The sequence below is a fragment of the Pan paniscus genome, chromosome 23 (assembly GCF_029289425.2).
Source record: "Pan paniscus chromosome 23, NHGRI_mPanPan1-v2.0_pri, whole genome shotgun sequence".
In the NCBI taxonomy this organism is placed as follows: Eukaryota; Metazoa; Chordata; class Mammalia; order Primates; family Hominidae; genus Pan; species Pan paniscus.
This window is the reverse complement of record NC_085927.1, coordinates 55,626,671-55,651,773: the sequence shown is the minus strand read 5'-3', so window position 1 is coordinate 55,651,773 and position 25,103 is coordinate 55,626,671. Positions and strand designations below refer to the sequence as shown.

The 25,103-nt window shown below is 40.3% G+C and overlaps 1 protein-coding gene across 1 annotated transcript in view; it reads right to left on the bottom strand.

Moving 5' to 3' along the window:
- The window catches only part of ATXN10 (ataxin 10), a 188,748-nt gene that overhangs the window by 14,494 nt on the left and 149,151 nt on the right, over positions 1–25,103 (bottom strand). Inside the window, exon 10 of the mRNA XM_003812385.5 lies at positions 22,546–22,609. Within this exon, the coding sequence (XP_003812433.3) occupies positions 22,546–22,609 (64 nt within the window). The remainder of the gene's footprint in view (positions 1–22,545; positions 22,610–25,103) is intronic.

Below are 25,103 nucleotides of genomic sequence, written 5' to 3'. Positions count from 1 at the left end.
GATCATATAATCTGTGAAAAGATAATTTTACTTCTTCCTCTAATTTGGATGCCTTTTCTTTTTCTTGCTTAATTGGTTTGGTTAGAACTTCTAGTAAGATATTGAATAAAAGTGATGAAAGTGGACATCCTTGCCTTGTTCCCGATCTTAGAGAAAAAGCTTTCAGTCTTTCATCATGGAGTTATGTTTGCTGTTGATTTTTTCACTTGTTGGGTTTTCATGGCTTTTATTATGTTGAGGCAGTTTCATTATATTCCTAGTTTGCTGAGTGTTTTTTATCATGAAGAGATGTTGAGTTTTGTCAAATGCTTTTTCTGCATCAACTGAATTGATCATGTGTTTCTTTCCCTTCATTCTACTAATGTGGTATTACACTGATCAATTTCAGTATGTTGAACCACCCCCGCATTCCAGGAATAAATTCCATTTGGTCATGGTGTGTAATTCTTTTAGTATGCTGTTAAATTCATGTTCATAAAGGATGTTGGTCTTTAGTTTTCTTGTAGTGTCTCTGTCTAGCTTTTGTACCAGGGTAATGCTGGCTTCATAAAATGAGTTAGGAAGTGTTCTCTTCTCCTCAATTTTTTTGGAAAAGTTTGAGAAGGATTGGTATTAGTTCCCCTTGAAATGTTTGCTAGAATTCACCAGTGAAGGCATCAAGTTTAGGGCTTTTCTTTGTGAGATTTTTCATTGCTGATTTAATTGTCTTACTATAACTAGTAAGTTACAGTACGTACTATAGTACTTACTATAACTAGTAAGTTATAGTACTTACTATAGTACGTACTATAACTAGTAAGTTATAGTACGTACTATAGTACTTACGATAACTAGGTCTATCTATATTTTATAATAGGTTTTGAGTTTCCAGGAATTTGTCCATTTCATCTACATTATCCAAACTGATGGTGTACAATTGTTCACAGTGCTCTCTTGCAACCCTTTTTATTTCTGTAGAATCAGTAGTAATGTCCCCACTTTCATTTCTGATAATTTGAGTCTTTTTACCTTAGTCCACCTAGCTAAAAGTTGGTCAACTTTTGTTGATCTTTAAAAAATCAACTTCTGTTTTCATAATTTTCCCTATTATTTTTCTATTCTCTAGTTTGTTTTATCTCTGCCCTAATATTTATTATCTTCCTTTTGCTAGCTTTGGGTTTACTTTGTCTATGTCCTTATCCAGTTCTTTGAACTTTCTTATTTTTTAATGTAAGCATTTATAGCTATAAAATTTCCCCCTTAGCATTATTTTTGCTGTGTCCCATAAGTTCTGTTATGTTGTCTTTTCATTTTCATTTGTCTCTAAATATTTTTTTCTTCTTCTTTTTTTCTTTTTTTAAGTTTTTAATAGAGATGGGGCTTCACCATGTTGCCCAGGCAGGTCCTGAACTCCTGGCCTCCAGCAATCCTCCTACTTTGGCCTCCCAAACTGCTGGATTACAGGTATGAGCCACTGCACCCAGCTGACCTCTAAGTATTTTCTAATTTCCCTTGTGATTTCTTCTTTGATGTACTGGTTAACAGTATGTTTTTTAATTTCCGTAAATTTGTGAATATTCCAGTTTTAGTTCTATTTCTGATATCTAACATTATCCAGTTGTTGTCAGAAAAGATACTCTGTATGATATCTTTAAAAATCTATGAAAACTTAATTTGTTACCTAATATACACTCTATCCTGGAAAATGTCTTCTGTGCACTTGAGAAGAATGTATATGCTCTTGTTGTAGGATAGAGTGTTCTGTGTATGTCTGTTAGATCTAGTTTGTTTATTAAGTCCTCTGTTTCCTTACTTACCTTCTGTCTGGTTCTTCTATCCATTATTGAGAGTAGGGTAATGAAGCTTCCAACTATTACTGTAGAACTATTTCTTCCTTCAGTTTTTGCTTCATATATTTTGGCCTGTTATCGGTCTGTGCAAATGTTTATATCTGTTATATCTTCTTATTGTATTGAAACTTTAATATATTATGTTCTTCTTTGTCTCTTGCAACTTTTATTTGATTTAAAATCATTTTGTCTGATATTAGTCACGTCTGCTCTCTCTTACCACTTCCTTATACTATCTTTTTCTAACCTCTTATTTTCAACCTATTTGTGTCTTTGGATCTAAACTGAATCTCTTGTAGACAGTACAGTTAGATCAAGTGTTTTTATCCATTCTGTTAATCTCTGTCTTTTGATTACACAGCTTGATCCATTTACATTTAAATAATTACCGATAAGGGCTTATTTATGTCATTTTGCTATTTGTTTCCCATATGTCTTATAACTTATTTCTTGCATTATTGTCTTCTTTTTATTTTTTGTACTGAAATGTTTAAGTTCCTTTTTCATTTCCTTTTGTGTATATTCTATAGCCGTGTGTGTGTGTGTGTGTGTGTGTGGTTACCATGGGGATTACATTTAACATTCTAAAGTTATAATACTCTAATTCTAATTTATGCCAGTTTTACTTCAGTAACATCCAAAAATGCTGCTCCTTTAAAGCTCTGTTTACTCCTTTCGGTTAACATAAAAAAAATTATAACCTTATATGCTGTGTACCACAAAATATAAACTAGTAATCCTTTTAGACACATTAGTCTCTTAAAATATGTAGAAAACAAAATGTGAAGTTATAAACTAGCTTGTATATTGCTCATGAATTTATCTCTATTGAGATCTTTATTTCTTCATATAGCATCAAGTTACTGTCTGTTGTCTTCTCATTTCACCCTGCAGGATTACCTTGAGCATTTCTTGCAAGGCAGGTCTAGTGGTAACAAACTCCATCAGCTTTTGTTCATCTGTGAATGCCTTAATTTATCCCTCATGTTTGAAGGACAGTTTGGACAGATAAACGATTCTTAGTTGACAGTTTTTTCTTTTCGCACTTTGAACATTTTGGCCCACTGCCTTCTGGCCTCCAAAGTTTCTAATAAGAAAACTGCTGATAATCCTATGGATTATCTCTTGCATGTGATGGGCTGCTTCTTCCTTGCTGCTTTTAAGATTCTCTTTATCTCTGTCTTTCAAAACTCTGACTATAATATGTCTCCTTGAGTTCATCTTAACTTGGAGTTCACCGAGTTTCCTGGATGTATATATTCGTGACTTCCATCAAATGTGGAAAATTTTCAGTCCTTATTTCTTCAGATAGTCTCTCTGCCCTTTTCTCTTTTTCCTTGTTTCCCACAATGCGTATGTTGGTTGGCTTGATGGTGTTCCACATATCCCTTAGGCTCTGTTCACTTTTCTACAACCTTTTTTCTTTCTGCTTGTTGGACTTAATATTTTCCATTGTCCTAGCTTCCTTCTCCCTGCTCAAATCTGTCTTCGAATCCTTCTAGTAAATGTATTTCAGGTATTGTACTTTCGGCTCCAGAATTTCTCTTTGATTTATCGTCAGGTCTTCTATCTCTTTGCTGACATTTCATTTTGTCCATATTGGGCTTTTTGTTTTGTTTTGATTTAGAGACAGGGCCTGGCTCTGTTCCCCAGGCTACAGCACAGTGGCACAATCTCAGCTCATTGCAACCTCCACCTCCTGGGCTCAAGACATCCTCCCACCTCAGCCTCCCAAGTAGCTGGGACTACAGGTGCACACCACCACGCCTGGAGCTAATTTTTGTAGAGATGGGGTTTTGCCATGTTACCAGGCTGGTCTCAAACTCCTGAGCTCAAGCCATCTGCCCTGGTAGGTGCTGGGATTACTGGTGTCAGCCACTGCACCTGGGCTTGTCCATATATTGTTTTATTGATTTTCCACACATGTTCCTTTAGTTCCTTGAGCATCTTTAGTAAGACCCTTGTTTTAAAATATAGTAGATGAATCCAAGAATGGTTTCTGTTTGTTTCATTTTTTCCCCCTTGAATGGGCCTACTTTCCTGTTTCTTATGTATGCCTTATGATTGTTTTTTAAATGGGACATCTGACTCTAATAATGTGGTAACTCTAGAATTCAGATTCTAAGACAAAGTGTTTGCTACTTTTGTTACTGTTCATTATTATTATTATCTCTGGATTGTTGCAGGCTTTCTCTGTGCCAAGGATAAGCCTGAGGTGTAAATTTAAGATCTTCTCAGGTCTTCTCTGAGCCTATGCTATTCCCTGGGAATCTATGGTAACTTTCTAATTTTCCCTGTATATATAGTTATTTTTCAATGTCCTAGTATTTAATGCCTGGTTCCCAAAAGATGCAAAAGAAAAATAAAGGGAAGAGGGAAAAAGGGTGCTGGCCTTTTAAATACCCAGAAAGCCACTTCAGCCAGAGGTGGAAGGACTTACAACAATGGGGGTAGATGCAACAATAATGGTCTCCACTCCTTTGTCTGTACCTCTGTGATCAAAAGCTGAAATCAGTAATCAGAGCACTGACCCCAGATATTTGCATGTCAGGGTCTTTTTGGCCCACCCTACCTGGCTCCCACAAGCTGCTTGCAAGATGCTCTAGGAACAGTGTACAGCTGTCTGCCATAGGACTGGGGATGGAAGAGGAATAGCTGCTACTGAGCTAGAGCTGAAATTGACAGAAGTTAACTCCACTTTACCATTCAAGCCTTCTTGTGGACATTGCAAGACTTCAGTGGACTTCATTCAGCGTACCAAAACAGTTACATCAGATTCAGTACAAATGTTGTCTAGGAGATTCCTGGGACCTCCTACCCATGAATTTCCCTGAACCCTCTCCCACACAAATCTGTTATTACTGTTGTTGTTACAAGGTCTTTATCTTGAGGTCAACAAAGACAGGTTATAGATTCTGGGTATCACAGAAAAAGCTAGATCACATCACCTCGGTCCATAGATAAAAACCTCTATCAATTCAGTTATCAATACAAATTTGTTTTCTAGCTGCCACCATATACCCATGGATATGTGATGTGTTTACTGCACTTTGTAAGTCATTGTTCCCAACTTGCATCTGATGCCACTTGAAGATTTCATTAAATATGACACGATTCTTAGAGTTTCCTCATTTTCCCTTTACCAATTTTCAACTAAGGGATGGAAAGTAAAGACAATCACTATGGAAGGGGGACACAGCAGAGATGGTGCCTATGTTTACTCTAAATATCAATTTAGTGCCTTGAGGAGAGTTAGATGCAGAGAAATAAACACATAATTACAAAGTACTATAAAAGCTACAATGTTAAATTACAGGATAAGGTGAAACAATAAAAAGGGGGCCTTAAATTTGAGTTGGGATCATGAAAGACTTATCTTAAATAAATAATATTTAAATCAAACTCAAAGGTGAGTAGGAGTTGGCCAAATGTAGAAAGGGGAGAACTCCAGTGAGAGGAACAGTATGTGCAGGTCTCTGTGAGCTGCAGGGGCAGTGTGGGATATTAGAAGAGGGTGGCCAGAGTGCCGGAAGGGAAAACAGGACGGGCTGACTACACTCAGCAGGTAAGAGCGTGGGGAAGGCAAAGGAAGGTAGGAAGGTAAGTCCCTGCTCCAGAACTTACTGCATACCCACTGTACCACCATGTGCCAGGGACTACCAAAACAAACAAACAAACAAAAAACGAAGAAGTAAACATGATGTGCTTTGCTCTCAAGGAGCTCACAAAAAAGTACAAGTGACAGACCCAGCAAGGGCACGTCACAAGATGCTGAGGGCACAGAGTCTCCCAGGTGACCTGAGTGCCTGCCCCCAAGCCTAGCAGGGGGTGTGCCCACCTACCATACTGAAACCTTCATGGGAGCACACAGTGTCTCTTTTTTGATCAACCATTGTATCCCTAGCAGCTAGAACAGTGTGCAGCACATAACGTACCAGCTACTCAATAAACACCTGCCGAATAAATCCATGAACATAATGATACAGCAACTGACTGAATCCAGCAACATATAAGAAGGATAATATATGAAAAGTTGGTTAACATTCAAAATTGGCCCTACCGGATACCAAGATCATAAAGTCACGATGATTACAAGAGTATAGTATCAGGCCAGGGACAGAGAATACAGCACAGGAAACAGAATCATGCCTGTAGGACAATGATTTATGACAAAGCGGTCCTGCAGAGCCAAGGGTGAAATGAAGGTTTTTAAATACTGAAACGGAAACAACTGCATAATCACAGGGGAAATTAAAAAAAGACAGAATCCCTACTGTACATCATAAATAAGAATTACAATTCTGATAGATTACAAATCCAGATAGAAGGCAAAACTGTAAAGCCTTTAGCATACTTTTATGACCTCAGACCTCAGAGACACAAAAATCACTAAACCTAGAAGGAAAGACTGATAAATTTTACATTACAATTGGGAATTTTTATTCATTAAAACATCATTGAAGTCAGAACAGAAGTTACATCTGGGGATTGACAGTGAGGGAGACGGGACACTCAAGAAGCCTTCTAGGGAGATGGGCATGTTCTGTATTTCCATCTGGGTGATGCGTACATACATCTGTACTTATGTCAAGATGTATACTTAAAAATTTTGCAGTTTACTCTATGTAAGTTATACCTCAATGAAATAACAAGACACCATGAGGAAAGTAAGAACAAAGATGGATGGGAAAGACTATTTCAACACATACAACTGAACAAATAATTTTTATCCTGGATATAGAAAAAAGTTCTTAAAAATCAGTTTTTAAAACACCTAACTATGGGCAAAAAATCTGAACAAACTCTTCATGACACAAGAAATCCAAATAGCCAAAAATCACAGAACTGTGTTTATTAATATTAGAGAAATTCAGCTGGGCACCGTGGCTCACACCTGTAATCCCAACACTTTGGGAGGCCAAGGCAGACGGATCACCTGAGGTCAGGAGTTCAAGACCAACCTGACCAACATGATGAAACCCCATCTCTACAAAAATTAGCCAGGTGTGGTGGCGGGCACCTGTAATCCCAGCTACTCGTGGGGCTCAGGAGAATCACTTGAACCCAGGAGATGGAGGTTGCAGTGAGCCGAGATCGTGCCACTGCACTCCAGCCTGGGCTACAGAGCGAGACTCCGTCTCAAAAAAAAAAAAAAAAAAAAAAATTAGAGAAATTCAAATAAAATCACAACATATTATATTCCTCAGAATGGCAAATATTACGAGGTCTGACTGCATCAAGTGTTGGCAAGAAGGCAGAGTGAAAGGAGCTTTCATATACTGCTGATGGAAAACAGGTACCACTACTCTGAAGAGTTTGGCATCATGTAAGATAAAGATATACATGCCCTGAAGCCCAGAAATCCCATGCCTAGAAAAACACCCACACATATGTGTAGCAGGACACATGCACTGTATGTACCAAGATGCTCACAGCAATAACTGTAATAGCCCCAAAGTGGAAATATGACAAATATCCACCAACAGTAGAATGCAAAAATGTTAAAATTTCTTGCAATGAAATGCTATAAAATAGACCAAACACAATTTTGGTGAATCTCACAGTCACGATTTTGAATGACAGGAAACAAAAGAATGCAGGCTATGATTCCGTTTATATGAACTTCAAAGACGGCCAATCTACCAGACATGGTTTAGACACACTCTGGAGCTGACGCTGGGGAAAAGCAGGGAAGGCCTGGTGCTGGTCAGGCCAGCGGAGGACTGGATGGACTCCTCAGGGAAGGCTGGCAGTGTTTTTGCCTCTCGACCTGAGTGTTGGTATGTGGATGTCTGCTTTATAATTATTTGCCAAGTGTATACATATATATTGGCTTCACTTTTCAGTATGCACGTTACATTTCAAAATAAAAACAAGAAGTTTTAAAAAAACTAGGATGACCGAAGTGAGACCTGAAGTGTGAGGGGATCTGCCAAATGCAGTTCACAGGTTGCATCAGGTAGACAGCACCAAGAAATACAGCCCCTAAATGTCAAGATGTATACTTAAAACTTGCAGTTTACTATATGTAAGTTACACCTCAATGAAATAAGACACCATGAGGTACTAAGACGGATGAGAGAGACTACTTCAACACATACAACTGAACAAGTAATTTTTATCCTGGATATAGACTCACAAATGTCGCCATGATGTGCAGTGCCTTCCCAGCTCAGATGCCTGACTTGCTTTTTCTGCATCAGAAACCTAGCAGGGAGAGGAGGTTGGGGTCTTTCACAATCATCATTTTCTTCTTGAAAACCCATTAGGATTTCCTGGTGCTTCCTAATTATGCCTGGAGGAAACTGTGCTAGGTTCGTTGTTTTTTTTTTTTTTAAAGAGACGGGTCTCACTAAGTTGCCCAGGCTGCTCTCAAACTCCCAGGCTCAAGCGATCCTCCTGCCTCAGCCTCCTGAATAGCTGGGAGGCGTGAGCCACTACGCCTGGTAATTGTACTCGTTTCTACAAGTGCTTTAGGAGAGAAACACAAAGGAAGTAGTTTTGATTCTGATACACTTTGGCTTCTCTCAAAAAACTGGGAAAATATTTTGACTTTTCTACAGGCTTTTCCTATCTTCAGTCAGAAAGTGCACATCTCTATCTGAATCTGACAGTCATCATTCTCTGAGCTTCTTGGAGAATGTTAGTTAGGTCATTTTCCAAAGACGAAGGCAAGACTCTCTTGTAAAAGTTAAGTCTCGTCATATTCAGGTGAAAAATCTTAAAGGCAAGGCTGGGTCCTTCTCATAGAAACTCGAACCATTTCTATTCGTGCTTTTCCCTGGCTTCTGTCCACCACTGAGGCTCTTTCACAGCACAAGGCCTGTTTTCAGCTGTGCTCAGTTAACCCTGAAGAAAAGGTCTGTCCATTCCCCAAGACGACTTTCCCGGCAGCTCACAAAAACCAACCACCATTGTTGGGATGGCCGGGGTAAGCAAACCACCCTGGCAATGCCTGCGGCCACGGGGTCCAACATCTTTTGTCTTGACCTCAATGAAGATTTTAAGACTAAAGAATGGTAAGAGTTGAAAAGGTGAGCACATCTAAAAGTTAGCTTTATGTTTATACTTTCTCCAATGAAGGGATAATGTGGATCTACAAAACCACAAGGATCAGAAAGCCCAAAGCAGCCAGAGGCTTCCCTTTTCCTCCAGCCACCCCGTCTCACTCCATAAGAAGCAGTCAACTCCAGGCAGAAAAGCAGACCTCTGAATTCCCTCCAAGTTGCTCAGAGTCCAAGTCACTTATCATTAGAAGAAACACAAATGAGAGATGTGCAGGTTGGGTCAGAGCCTCTGAGTAGGCCATCCTTTCTTCCACCACCCCTTAGCGTTCTGTCCTGTATTATCACAATGGCCTGTTTCTCCAACTAGACGGTGATCAGAGCTTGCATCTTCCTTAGGTTGGTGGTCCCACCGTAGCACACGGCCTTTTCATTTCCTGGATAAGGAAACGAGTGCCTGCTTATAAGTCCCATTAGAGATTTTCCTTCGAAGAACCCTTCACAGAATCCAACAGGCCCAATACGTTTTTGCTTTTTAATGTATTGGTCCTAGAATAACTGGTACAGAGAATAGAACACTTCCTGATCCTGATAGAAATGATCATCTCAAAATAAAACAGCCCAGGAGTTACAGTCCAACAGTGCTGAATGGCTGTGACACACTCACGTTTTGACCAGGCCCTTGGTCACTGCTAAATGTGACTAAGGTCTTTTTAGACAAAAATCCTGACAATTATCAGGGTTACTGGAACATGTTCCTTTATGCCAAACTTTGGCTACCCAGTCTCTCAAGTGTCTCACAAAATATATAATCTGTGTGGCAATGGTATTTAAGTTTCGCAATTTAAAAAGGTATTAACTTTCTCAACGTATCCAAAAGTCACTGCTGTTTTTAATTAATCTAATGCAAAAAGAAAAATTGGCAAATAATTAACTTCGTAAGAAAATACATACATTAAATGATAATAATAATGTATACAAGCACAGACCACAGGCCAAGAACTCATCTCAGCACTTCACGCACAGGCAGTCACACTTCCTTCCAGTCTCAATCCAGCAGCTTTCCTGAAGGTAAAGCTTCCTGCATGGGACTGCTGTGATCACAGAAGTGCCCTAGTGGTTCTGAGTCAACTACAGTGAATACATCAGTGATGTGGCTTGGTAAAGCCACCTGGGGACAGAGTGAGACATCATTATGCAGCACGGCAAGGGTGTCCTGTGACTACCGAACTTTGTGTTCGTTCCGTGCAGAGACAGGCTCAGTGGAATCAGAGTGTGCTTCCTACCCACAGAGGCAGCATTTGAAGGAAACCATCAGGCATGTGGATTTTGAGCTTATACTTTAGGCTACTTTAGGCTTATGATCTGATCTTATACATCAGATACAAAATTTCTAAAATACAAAGTTAAGAATTATAAAAGCCTATTCTATTCTATTCTATTCTATTCTATTCTATTCTATTTTCTATTCTATTCTTCATACTACAGAGAAACCAGGAGGAATGCAGGATGGCTACTCTGTTAAATGTACTGTTTGAGTAAACAATTTTGAAAAACAAGTATTGCATGTAGCTTCTAAATTTAAAATACTTTCTTAAGCTAGCAAGCTTACAACTGGTCTAGAACAGTGACGATTAAGGTGAAATTATTTAGGCATGGATTTCTCATGTTTTCCCTACGTGTCAGACTACGCAAGTTTTAGGCATGCAAAGAAGCCAGAGACACAGTGCACCAAGGTCAGGCCCCAGGGTGCTGCCATCAGCCTGCATCAGTCACGGGGCTTGGCTCTAAGGAGCAGGTCCTTAGGAACAGGCAATCAGTGTCCACATACAGTTTTGTTTCTGTTTTCAAATAAACGTTACATGGTGGCCCTTAGAACATTAACAGCAACCACTGAGAAGCACACTTGGGAAAACACGGCAGACAGGCAGCTGAAGTAACCGAGAGCAAGTCCAGGGAAGCAGCTTCCCACACCTCTTTCACACAGCTTCCTGTGTGATGATCCCTGCCCCCTGATCCCTGATCCCTGCCCCGGGCTGTTGATCCCTGATCCCTGCCCCGGTCCGCTGAAAGCGAGGGTGGTCACCTTCAAACCAAAAAGGACCGCCCACATGGCTCACACTGAGAACCTCGCTCTGAAAAACAACAGGCTGGCATCTTCTGACTGATGTGAGAATACGCATGAAGAGTCTTGCTTTTAACACAGGTAAACCAGACAAGCAGAACCAGATGCGCTTTGACTCCTGAGAGCCAGGGAGAGCTGAGCAACCAGGCTTGGCAGGACAAACACAAGGCACCGGCCTGCAGGAACACAGAGGCCTGAGGCAGAGAGAGGGACGCAGTGACCATGGCTCTAAAGACACACAAGTGCTTAACTGGTAATGCCCTGGAAAGAAGCCAGGCTGTCTGCCAATCCGTACACTGTAAAACTCCCGTGTGCTGACACAGCTTTAGCTTCTAGCCTCTGTGATTCTGGAGGTGTAAGAAAATGAGGGGCACAAAACCAAAAGCTAAGTAGACAAAACCTGAAGGAGCACAACTTGGAATATTTACTTGTACAGTCTCATTTTAAAACAGTTTGACTACCTGCCAAGACACCTGAGCGAGGAAAGGAAGTCTCTTTTCTGAAAGCTTATGCATTCCAGCATGTCTTTCTCCAACTTCCAGCTTCTCACCCTGGGAGCCCGTTGCTAGGATACTAGGAGAGCTGGCTAAAGCAGGTCCCCCTCACTCTTTCACTAGGGATGAGTCTGTTTGAATGGTGACTCCTGCATCTGTGTAGTGGAGGCAGTTGGTGGCGGTGGGCTGCTCTTACTGGTCTGGGCTGGGAGCATCACCAATTCATCTCACAGTCCTGCACCCGGCAATCAGCTCCCTTCACTCACACAGGGCCCTGGGAGGCCTCCGCTCACCTGTGAAATCACCTTCTGTGTGTGCACTTGTTTGTCTTCATTGATCTGGCTTACGCAGATAAATCACACTAGTTGAGGGTGGGAGAATTACTATACAACTTAAAAAAAAAAAATTAAGGCTGGGCAGGGTGGCTCACGCTTGTAATCCCAGCACTTTGGGAGGCCAAGGCGGGGGGATCACTTGAGGTCAGGAGTTCAAGACCAGTCTGGCCAACGTGGTGAAACCCCGTCTCTACTGAAAATACAAAAATTAGCCAGGTGTCGTGGCATGGGCCTGTAATCCCCGCTACTAGAGAGGGTGAAGCACAAGAATCACTTGAACTTGGGAGGCGCAGGTTGCAGTGAGCAGAGATCGCGCCATTGCACTCCAGCCTGGGCGACAAAGTGAGACTCTGTCTTAAAAAAAAAAAAAAAAAAAGTTAAATCAATGGGAAGCCATACCAAAAAGATTCTCTCTTAAAAGCAAAACAGCACTAATGGGTTTTCAATAACTGGACAATTAACACATAGTGCTTATAAGCTGTTTAATGCTGAGAATGTAGAAATCAGTGGAAGAGAGGCCGCCCCTCCAGAGGAAGAAAGGCTGGCTTTGGCAGGAAGATGTCCTAGTCATTCGCTGTTATCAACAAATGTCAGGATGGCCAGAATGAGATATGAAAGCAGACACACATTGCTTTGTGAACACAGAGCAGGCGCTCCTGGCATGGAAATTCATTGCTATCTTTTACAAACCACACCGAGCCTAGCCAGCTGCGCCATCTCGAGGTGGTTAAGACACTTCCCTGAGGAGCCTCCTTCCGGCTGCTGTTTGGCAGGCCTGATACCACGCTAGATTCTCCACCAAGAAGAGTACAGAACAGAACATGTTCCTACGTTTATTCTAAGATTCCTGCATTCCCAAAGATGTGGCACTACAGTTCAGAATTTCCCAAATGGAAACTCCAAAATGCACATGTGACTAATAAAGACTCCACGAGGTTCTGCAAGCCAGAACACCTGCTTCACACAGGCTTTCTCACATTTTATTAAAAGAAGGCTTCCCCGTATATTACCTATTAAGATACTACAGACAAAATATGCTTTGGAGCACATTTTGGAAACAGTCCCCTGGGGTCACAGGGTCCAATGTTGGGAATGCACTCAGGGTACGGGAACAAGATGACATAGTTCCCGCCTGGGATAAACTTTCCTTGGGGGAAAGGTTACATATCTGGGTATTCTGGTGTGTCGTGTTCAGGGAGAGGCACAGCCACCCAACCCAACTATAACACACCAAATGGAGGCACTCAGCTCACTGAAGGGATCTAGAAAGAACTCTGAGAGGAAGACATACATGACCGAAGTCTAAAAGGAGGAAAGAGGGGAAACGGGAGAGGTATCTGTTTCCCAAGGAGCTACTATCTCAGTGCTCAGCACTTTCTCCTGATTATGATCTAAGATCAAAATAGGGCAGTGAATTTTTATTTATTTATTTTTATTTTTTAGATAGAGTCTTGCTGCAACACCCAGGCTGGTGTGCCAATGACACAATCTCAGCTCACTACAACCTGCGCCTTGCAGGTTCAAGCGATTCTCCTGCCTCAGCCTCCCGAGTAGCTGGGACTAAGGGTGCGTGCCACCATGCCTAGCTAATTTTTTTGTGTGTGTGTATTTTTAGGAGAGACAGTTTCACCATGTTGACTAGGCTGGTCTCGAACTCCTGACCTCAAGTGATGCACACACCTCGGCCTCCCAAAGTGCTAGGATTACAGGCAGGAGCCACTGCGCCCGGCCAGACAGTGAATTTTATTGAGTGGTTACTACGTGCTAGATGCTCAGTAGGATTAATGAAAGATTTTGTATCCAACACAGATGTATAGTCACCTGTCCCTCAAGGAATTACAATGGAAAGAAACACTGACATTCATCTTTTACATGGATGAAGGACCTGTGTGGAGTTTAAACGTCTGAATTAGGACCAAAGCCTTGGAGTCAGAGAAAGCTGGGTTTACACCCTGGTCCCATCACAAGCCAGGAGAGCCTGGACCAGCTACTTTAACTCTCAAGAGCTTTAGTTTTCTCACTTGTAAAATGGAAACAATTTTTTCCAACAAAGAGGACTCTTCCAGTGACACCATGAAAAAGGAAGGAAGGAAGGCAGGGAAGGAGGGAGGGAGGGAGGGAAAGGAAAAAAGTGAAAACAAAACAGAAAAACCCAAAGAGAACTGTTCTGAAAATGTAGCACAGGATTTGGTATACCAAAAGCACTCAATAAATGATTTAAACAATTTTAATAGGAGTGCAGCAGAATGTCCTACCTGCACTGCTCATCTTAGGTAAGTTCTTTCACGTGTACTTCCATGTGACTTCCCACCACAGGAAGACTGAAAACATGTCCAGCACCCTCCTCCCCTGCCAATCCCTACCCTTCTACCCGACGTAACTATTATTCTGACTTCTGTTACCATAGATGAATCCTGCCTGTTCCTGAACTTCAGATAGATGAACTGTACAGTACATGGTCTTTTTGAATCTGGCTTCTTTCACTCAGTATCATGCTAGTGAGATTCATCCATGTGTTACACATAGCAGTTCACTCCTCTTTACTGCCGTATGGTATTCCACGACATGAACACACCACAATTTAACTACCTATTCCACTACTGCACATCCGGGTTATTTATACTTTGGGGCTCTGAAGAATAAGGCTGCTGTGAGCATTCTTGCACATGTCTCCTAATGCAGCAGTCCCCAACCTTTTTGGCACCAGGGACTTGTTTCATGGAAGACAATTTTTCCAGGACGGATGTGGGTGTGTGGTTTCAGATGAAACTGTTCCACCTCAAATCATCAGGCATTAGTTAGATTCTCATAAGGAGCATGCAACCTAGATCCCTCACATGTGCAGCTCACAATAGGGTTCACGCTCCTATGAGAATCTAATGCCGCCACTGATCTGACCGGAGACGGAGCTCAGGTGGTGACTGATGCTCACTCACCTCCTGCTGATCTCACCGGAGACGGAGCTCAGGTGGTGATTGATGCTTGCTCACCTCCAGCTGTGCTGCCCAGTACCAGGTCTGCGGCTGAGGGGATGGGGACTCCTCTTCTAATAAACATGTATCTGCATTTCTCTTTGGGGATATACTAGAGTGGAACTGCTGATTCACAGGATAGCTGTATGTTTAATGTCAGCAGACATTCCCAACCAAAAAGCTTTCCAAAGCAATTCTTCCTATTTACATCCCACCATCATGTATTAGTTCAGGCTGCTTCATATCCTTGCCATCACTGAGTATTGTTGGGGCTTTTAAATTAGCCATTCTGGTGGGGTCTAGTGGTTACTTGTTGTGGATTAAATTTGCATTTCCCTGATGACTACTGATGCTGAATTCATTCCATATGCTTACTAACCATTTGGATTTCTTCTCTTGTGAAGTGGCATGCAAGTCTTGAGTCATTTTTAAAAACTGAATTGTTTCTTTTCCTTGTTGTTTCGTAGAACTCCTTATCCTCTGTCAGATATATGTAACGCAAACATCGTTTCAAAGTCTTTCTCTTACAGTTAGTGTTTTTAAGTTAGCCTTTGTGTGCCTTAAGAAACCTTTGCCCAATCCAAGATAATAACCAAAGTCTTCTGTGATTCTTCTAGAAGCTCTTTTGTTTTACCATTCACACTGAGGTCTCTAAATTCAACTAGAATTGACATTTCTGAATGGTTTGAGTTAGGATTCCCAGGTCATGTTTTCCCCACTATGGACATTAAATTGGTCCAGCACCATTTATGAGAAAAACCATCCTTTTCTCAGCGAACTTCAGTGAGGCCTTTGTTGACTGTGTGTGAATCTGTCTCTGGATTCTATTCTGTTCGGTGATATTATTTGAGTTTCACCACTGACCCACAGTGCAATCACAGATGAAAATTTACCTTTCTTATAGGAATGAATAGCTACATAGGATATTTGTACAAAAACACTTATTTGTTGAGAAACTATTTCTGGGCACTTTATAGGCATGATAACATTTCACACTCACTATAACCCTGTTGGGGTAGGTCCCATTCTACAGACAAAGCTAAAACTTAGAGAGATTGAGTGCAATGCTCGGAAACTAAGGAGTGGCAGAACTTGAGTGTGGGTCTGCCCGGCCACAGGACTGATGCCCTTGCCACTGTGCCATTCTTCCTCAACATAGGATTACCGGAAAACTACTGTTCAGTGATTATTCCTATCAACTCTTCCATTTCTGTACAGAAGTGAATTTTGTTTTCTTACAAATTAGGTGTTTCAATCAAAAAAAAAAAAAAGAAATGAAGAAAGGAAGAAAAAAGAGAAAAACAAAAAAACCCAAAACAACCCAGTCTGGACTCTCATTCTAACCCTGTCCCCACACCCTCCCCCCAGTAAAAACAATAGGAAAAAAAAAAAAAACCCACATCAAGGACAACCGATCAAAACACAGATCAAAAAAGAATGAAAGAAAAAACACTTCAAATAAAGTTCAGCTGTTTCTATTTGGAAACAACAACAACAAAAAATCCCACAATAAACTGACAAATAAGAAATTGCCTCTGTGGTAGCGGAGCTGGAATTTTCCGATGGCATTGGCTACTGTGTCATTACTGTGGGTGACCCAAAAGTGAGTTGGGCGAGTGAACAGCTGGGCACTAGTTGGGCTCGTGTCCCTGAGGAGGCAGCAGCCAGGGCGGTCCTTCAGAGTTAAGCTTCCCCTTGTAGCTGGTGCCTTTTCCCTGGATTTGGAAATCCCTGGTGGTCTCTAAAAGCTACCTCCAAGAAACGAAAAAGGAACCCTTCCAGCCCCATCCCCTACTGTGGGGCAGTTTTTGCTTCTAATCTGCTCTGACAGGCCAGTTTGGATTTCCTAACCCCTAGGGTGGCCGACAAAAGTGGAATCTTCTATACAGTCCTGACTGCAGAAGTCCCATGGGGCACGGGTAGACTCCTATCCAAAGGCATCCCAGGCCTCACTCCTGTCCCAAGAAGGACATTATCCAGAGTGCTCAGAGAAGAGTGGTGTTATTAGTGGATATTCGACATCAGCACTGATTCCTAGTCTTAGCATGCCCAAAATATCTATTGCTTTTTAACACAAAATACTAAAATTCAATTCAATAAAACTTGGATGGTGCTAATTACTAGAAAAATGGGTTAAACCAAATTTTAAATAATATGACTGACAAACCAAGAATACTTAATTTACCAGAGTCAAAGAACTCATGGGAGACATTTCTCTTGAGCTTAGAACCACCCTCTCCCCCCAAATAAATAAATACACACACATGCACACGCACACATACACATATTTCACCAAGCTGCTCTTTGCTCATTTATTTGTTCATTCCTTTTCCCATTCAGGTATCTATCTAAGAAATATTTTTTGGTTATCTACTACATGCAAGACAATGGTATATTTATATTGAGGTGAAACACAGAAAACTTGATCCCTGCCCTTAGGAAGCAATCCAGCGGGTAATCCAGACATAAATGCACACATATTTAACAATAACCTGTGATGAGCTGAAGGAACAGAACAAGTTTTGGCAGGGATCGGAGGGGGTGGCCTATCTCGGCTGGGACACAGCCGAGAGAAAAGACACAGAACGCTGGGTGTGAAGCATGAGGATGACCGAGCCCAGGAGGAGCACAAGCAGAGATGTGCTTGGACGACTGCCTTCATGCAGGAACTGAGATCCTTCTCAGAAACAAAAACGTAGGTGTGCCTGGGGAATGCTGAAGAAGGGGAGAACAGCACTGGATACAAATGAAGAGGACCTTTTAGAATGTGATAGACTAGGCTTATTCTGAGGATGATGGGCAGTCTAGGAGGCTCTGTGAACAGGGGCACGCTTATGCAAGGTGGTGTGGGGAGTGGGAGAATCAGAGAGGAATGATCCAGTTTTGGTTTTCAAAGATCGTCACACTGAATGAATGGGGAATCAAAAATCACCTGGACCCAGCAGGAGCAGAAACTGAAAGATGAGTTAGGAAGTCACTGCCGAAGTTCAGGGCCAGCAATGATGCAAGTGTGGACTGGATGGTGGTACTGGGGATAGAGACAATATCATCATTGTGTGAACATCACAGAATGTACTCACATTCTAGGCTATATTACCTAGTAACCTACTACACACCCAGGCGGTATGGTATACCCTACTGCTTCTAGACTATAAAACTGTATAGCATGTAACTGTACTTAATACTGTAGGCGCCTGTAATACAATGATAAGTATCTGTGTATCTAAACATAGAAGAGGTACAGTAAAAATACAGTATTACAGCCTTATGGGACCAAGGTTGAATATGGGTCTGTGTTGACCAAAACATTACTATGTAGCACATGACTGTATATACTTTATACAAGAAACACATCTCAGACAGAAAGGTTGAGAATAAAAGGACTGATAAAATTGTACCATGTAAATACCAATCCAAAGCAAGCTAGGATAGCTATATTAATATTAGGCAGAAAATCATTTTTAGAGATAAAGAGGGTCACTTCATAATGATAACAGGACTATTTCTCAGGACCTATCATACACCTTTACTTAAAAACCTTACCTCAAAACATATAAAGGGAAATTTTATGTAATGAAAAAGAAAATTAGATGAATCCATAATCAAAGGTTGACATTTTAAAACACCTCTCTGATAAATCAAAGTAGACAAAAATATCAGTAAAAACATAAAAGTTTTAAATACCACCATTTACAAACTTGACCTAATGTATGTATAAACATTACTATACCCCACTACTGGAAAACAGACATGCTTTTCATGCTCGCATAGAATATTTGCAAAAACTGACCATATTACTAGGTCATAAATCAAGTCTCAATAAATTTCATAAGACAGAGGATATCAAGTAGGTGCTATTTGATCACAATGCATTTATACTAGAAATCAAGCTCCAAAAGATAACTAAACAAGACAGAGGATATCAAGTAGGTGCTATTTGATCACAATGCATTTATACTAGAAATCAAGCTCCAAAAGATAACTAAACAATTCTTAATTGTTTAGAAATGAATTTCTAATAATCCACGAGTCAAAAAAGAAGTTATAATAAAAATTGAAAAACACTTTTAAATGAATGGCAACAAAGTAATACATACAAAAATCCATGCAATGGAGTTCAAGAAGTACACAGAAAAGAGTAAAACTGAAAATTAATAATCCTAAATAAGTGGACAGATATAACATGTTCTTGGGTTGGAAACTAAGTATTGTATGTCAATTCTCATCAAATTCATTTCAGTCAATGCAATTTCAATGAATAACTCAGTATGTGGGGGCTTTAAATTGTTTTTGTTAGTGGTAAACGAGGTTATCTGTGTGTGTACAGGTATATACATGTATGTGCATGTGCACACGACCAAATGTGTAGAATTTATACTGATTCTAAAACTTTTATGCAACAATACAAATGACCAAAAATGGTCCTAACACTGTTACAAAAGAAGAGACAAATTGGAAGAACTGACTTATCCTTTATCAAGACATATTGGAAAGCTATAGTAATTAAGACCATTATACTGATGCAGGGATAGACAAAAAGATGAATGGAAAAGAAAGCAGAGTCCACAAACAGACTCAAAACTTATATCAATACTTCTGATAAAGGTGGCACTACAGTGAACAAACGCATGTTCTTTTCAGTAACTAGGGCCAGGACAATTGTGTGCCATCTGGAGAGAATAGAAATAGATCCTAACACACTCCATACACAAAAGCTGACTCTAAATGAATTACAGACATATATATATATAAAAGGTAAAACTATAAAGCATTCAAAAGATAATATATTATTATCATCATAACCTCAGGGTAAAGAAATACTTCTTAAAACAAGATACACGTGCAAAAAACCTTAACTATAAAGGAAAAGAGATGAATTTGACTAAAAGTAAAGAACTTCTGTTATTCAAAAGAAACTATAAAGAAAATGACAAAGTAATCACAGAACAGGGAAGAGAAAATACTAGCAACACATGTAGCTGACAAAGAACTTCAATCTAGAATATATAAAGATGTGTTAACAAATAATAAAGAAAAATATCCCGATGGGCAAAAGGTTTTGACCAAGGACACTGTAAAGTATACACACATACGCACGTACACACACTCACACACACCTCAAATAGCAAACACTTCAGAAGATGCCAAGCCTCATTTACAGCGTGGGCAACAGGGAACGGGATGTGCAGTCCTAACTCCAGGGGAAGCACAAGGGAGGGAGGGGAGGAGGTGGTGTACAGGAGCTGAATGCTCATGTCATAAAATAAACAGGTCACATCAAAACTTGATATATCAAGAAACAGCAATAAAGCATATTATTTAGATATACAAAAGTACCTACTAGAAGAAATAGCTAAGAGAGTGAATTAAAATGTGTAAAAAGTGGAGCTAGAGATATTGTTCCCTTATTGAATGCCTTTTGGAATTTAAAAATCCCCATATAGGTGTATTATTTTCATGAATTAAAAAAATAAAGGAAAAAATGCACAAGAAAGGGGGGGAAAGAGTGAATGGGAAGCGAGGAGTAAAGTAGGAGTCATTAGATAATTCTTTGGGAATAGCCTGGAAGGAGCATCAGTGTGGAATAAGCACCTAGGGAATAAGGTGAATTTTGAAATTGTATCATGTCCTTATTTACTTTAGTACTACGAAGGCCAGATTTTAATTTATAGCTCACATCTAAAAACTGAATCTCTAGGCTGTAAGACTTTTTCGTTTCTGACCATTCAACTACCATTCTCCCTTTGCACTGATATTTCAGTATGTGTCTCGTATCTTACTACATTTTATATGCCTTTAAAATCTGGTAGGCTTAATAAATACAACTCCAAAGAATTACTGAATACACATAACACTAAAGATGCTTGTGATATTTTATCTTTTCTTAATGATTCAGGAGATTCCGTGATCTTGCAGTGTTTCACTATCATTCTAAAAGCCAGTTATCCAGCTAAAGATATAGCTATCCATATAAATTTTTCCATGTGTAGCTCTGAACCATTTCTCCACTACATGAATATGTTTATGTGGTTCTCTGCATGTGCTCTGTCTTCTCCCTGTGACTTGTAAGAAGGCAGTGTGGGGAAGTGGCTAAGGTCAGGCACTCACATGTATAAATTCTGGTTCTGACCTCTGGGCAAGCTAGAGACTCAGTTTTATTTCATCATCTACAACATACGGATGATAATCATAGTATCTGCTTCATGGTGTTTTCAGGGTTCAATAAGGCAATGGGTGTAAACACACAAGAGGGACTGAATGAATGTTTCCTGAAGGAAGAACTGAATGAACAGATGGCCATCTGGCAAGGAGGACACCAAGGTGGAAGGTGCTGCGAGCATCTGTAGGCCTACAATGTGCTCGGGTACAACAGTCTTTTTATTTTCTGGTCTTTGCTAAAAGCCAAAGACGCAATGAAAACCCTGCTTCACTGGAAGGTCAATTCAGGGAATGTAAAAGTAAACTGTGAGTGAATTTCTTTTTTCATAATAAATCATCATTTTCATTGGGAAATGCAACATCTGCAATTGTACCTGAACATTCTCGTACTGCTTTCCCATGACTAGAAGCTTTCTTCTTTTTTCTTTCCTTTTTGGGGGGCTAAAAAAATGTCAACACTTTTTAATGAGCACAGCCTTCGGGGACTCATGATAATGCCACGCACTAAACCAAATTTGCTTAACCCTGCAGAGGAGTCTTCTGAGGCTGTGTATTTGTCTTTTCCTGACTGAACTTACAAGCTACTGTGCTCTTTAAAATAAGATTGTTTTCTATTGCTAATCAGACAAATGACAGTATCTTCAGCACAAATAATAAGCATTGCTCAGTCTACTTACTTTGAAACACATGATTTTCATCAGCTGCTTTTCTCTTCTTGGCAGAAGCCATAGTTTTATTTTTAAAATGCCCCCCTCCTCAGTCTCCTCAATGCTAGGCTAGGCTCCTCACTGCCTCCCGCAGGCTACACTCCCAGTCCTTGCAGTAGCCTTATTCACCCCTGCCCCACCACCAGCCAAGCAGTGACCAGGACAAGGGACATAGCTAAGTTTGGCTTTCACCAGGGAAGTTCGTGAAATTAAACAGTAGGTTTTATCTCAAATCTAAACAAGCTGTATCCGGTCCCTGGTTAGTCACCACTGTACAGTTTTGTATAGTACAACTAGTTGAACTGGTAGGAAAAAAGCAGGGTCCCTGCAGAACACCCTCCAGCAAGGGTGGCCAACCCAAGCCAGGGCAAGAGCCAGTGCTCTCAGCTTCTGCAGCAGAGGGCTGCAGGACAAACCCTCCGAAGATGAGAATTCAGCACCACTGAGATGCTCCTTCCTCTTACTAGGGAGCCAGAGCGCTCCTCATGTTTCTACGTTGCCAAACCCTTGTTAAAATAGTGCTTCCAAAAGACTGGATACTCAGAATCTCTATAGCAAAACAATATGCAATAGTTCGTGTCTACTCTAGAGACCACACACACACTGGAAAGGTGACACCGGTGATGCGCAGCACAGTGCCTTGCGTGAGCTGCCTCTGCCCCAGGTTTTAAAGTGCTTTTTGGCCACATGCTCATTTGGAATGTCTTATTCACCGTGAAAAAACTAGCTTACCATACTACAAAGGTTACAGAAATGATACTCTAGCACCATAACTCTGAGAAAATGATTTGGTTCTCAGGAACAAGTAAACAAGCAAGCAAGGCAGCCAGCTACATACTGAATGAACATGAGGCAAGGGACTTGTTTTGCTAAGGGCCCCGGCTGTAAACTTGTGCATGGTAATTCACATGCAAGGATACAGGGGTTACTGTCACTGATGTTGCAGTTGTCCAGGATCAACGGGATACCATCCAGCTCATTTACCTAGAGAGAAAGAAGATAAGTTTATACACTGAAAACCGCATGGCTATAGTCAGAGATTACAGATGACTTGTTCCTTTTGTGTTTTCTTACTCAATGTTATAATATTGTTTGCACTATTATCTGAAATACCTATATCAACCCAGAACTATATAAAACAGACATGTAAACAAAAAGTGATATTTTATTTTATTTTCACTGGACCTTAAAAAAAAATATTGGGGCAATTAGGTAGCCATATAAAAAAGAATCTAAGTAGATCACTTCCTAACATTGTTCACCAGGATAAACTCCAGATAGATATGAGATCTAAACTTAAATAATAAAAAAAATCAGTACTAGAAAAAAAACCTGGGTGAATTCCTCTTCTAAGCTGGGAATAGGAAAAGCTTTCCTAACTATGATTCAATCCGGAAGCAACAGGGGAAAGGTTTTAAAATTTGACTGTTTTTTAAGGCAAATGAGAACTGGGAAAATTATTTGTAAGGTATCACGGATTTGGAAGATATTTACAAAGGATTAATATTTTAATATATAAAGAACTTGTAAAAATTTAAACACCACCAACAATACAATAGAAAAACAGGTGAGATACATGAAACATACATGGCACCGAAAATACAAATAAACTAAAAAGACATCAGAATATGTTCAAACGTGCTCGTAAGAGGGAAGCAAATTATAATTACACACATTTCTTACCTGCCAGACTAACAAATAACCAAGTCTGACAACAAATGCTATTGGTGAGGCCACAGGGAAACAGACACTCTCATACACTGCTGGAGGGAAAATGGTACAACTCCCATGAAAGGGAACTGGCTGTAAGCAGCAAAATGACACATAACCCAGTAACCCCATTTCTAAAATTACAGATCAAAAGCACACTACTGCATGAAATAATGTGTGACACAAGGTTATTCACTACAGCATAGTTTATTTTGTTATTTTATTTTTTTGTAAAGATGAGGTCTCACTATGTTGCCCAGGCTGGTCTCAAACTCCCAGCCTCAAGTGATCCTCCTGCCTTGGTCTCCCAAAGCACTGGGATTATAGGCATGAGTCACTGTGCCTGGCCCAGTTCATTTTTTGCTGAGACATCATCACAAACTATAAAATTCACACTTTTAAAGTGTGCAATTTGGTGGTTTTCAGTATATTCACAGAGTTATATAACCATTAGCATGATCCAATTTTCCAACATTTTCCTCACCCCTAAAAGAAACTCCACACCCACTGGCAGTCACTCCTTATTCCTCCCTCCCCCCAGTCCTTGGCAACTATCCTTCTACTTCCTGTCTCTCTGGATTTGCCTGTTCTGGACATTTCCTATAACGGAGTCAGAAAATCTGAACGACATGTAGCGTTTTGAAAGTGGCTTCTTTCACTCAAGGTTCACCCATGTTGTGGCATGTCAGCGCTTCATTTCTTTTCATGGCTGAGTAATGTGAACAGTGCATTGTACGGATATGCCACATTGCATTTTTCCATTCACCCACTAATGGACATTTGTGTTATTTCCACCTCTAGGTTATCATGATAATGCTGCTCTGAATGTGCATGTACATGTTTTTGAGTGGATATAAGTATTCATTGTTCTTGGGTATATACCTAGGAGTCAAACTGCTGGATCATATGAGTTATAAACATTTGAGGAACAGCCAGACTGTTTTCACAGTGTTTACAGTATTTTACATTTTCACCCAGCAATGTATGAGGGTTCCAGCATCTCCACAATCTCATAAACACTTGCTATTGTCTGTCTTTTGTATTAGGCATTCTAGTGTAAGTGAAGTGGTATGCCATTGTGGTTTTGATGCGCATTTCTGATGACTAATGATACTGGGTGCAGCACAACTTATTATGAAACAACTCAAGTCTCCACGAATGGGGGCTGCTTACATAAACTATGGTACAAACACAGTAGACTGCTATATGGCTGTGAATGTGAGTGGAGAAGATTGCTGATGGACTGCTGCGGGAGGATCGCCAGGATATGTAGCCAGATTACAACATGTTAATAGCCTTATATGAGAATCTTGTGTGTGATAAAGGAGTATTTTTAAATACTCTGAACAAGAAACAATGGAAGGTTAAACCAAAAACAAATAATGGTTATCCACAGGGTAAAGAGGAGAATAGGGTGGAGGAGACAGGAATGGAGACTCTGTGAATGTGCCTTGTATAATTTTGACTTTGGAATCCTCTGTGTTTTATCTAATTTTAAAAAATTAAATTTAAAGTTATAAAAATTGAAAACATACAAATTAATGAAATATAAAATAAAGTTCTTTTCAGAATTAAACAGTATTTTGACTTTACATCCCTAGTGAGATATACATAACCTAAGATGATACAGAACCGCATAGAAGTGTTTAAACTGCATTCAGTCATCTGAACATGAACTATTCCAAATGCCATGTCCCGCTGAAAGAAACCAGATCTCCAGCTGATTCTAACGCACAGGCTTGCTAGGAATCTATTAACGATCCTTATT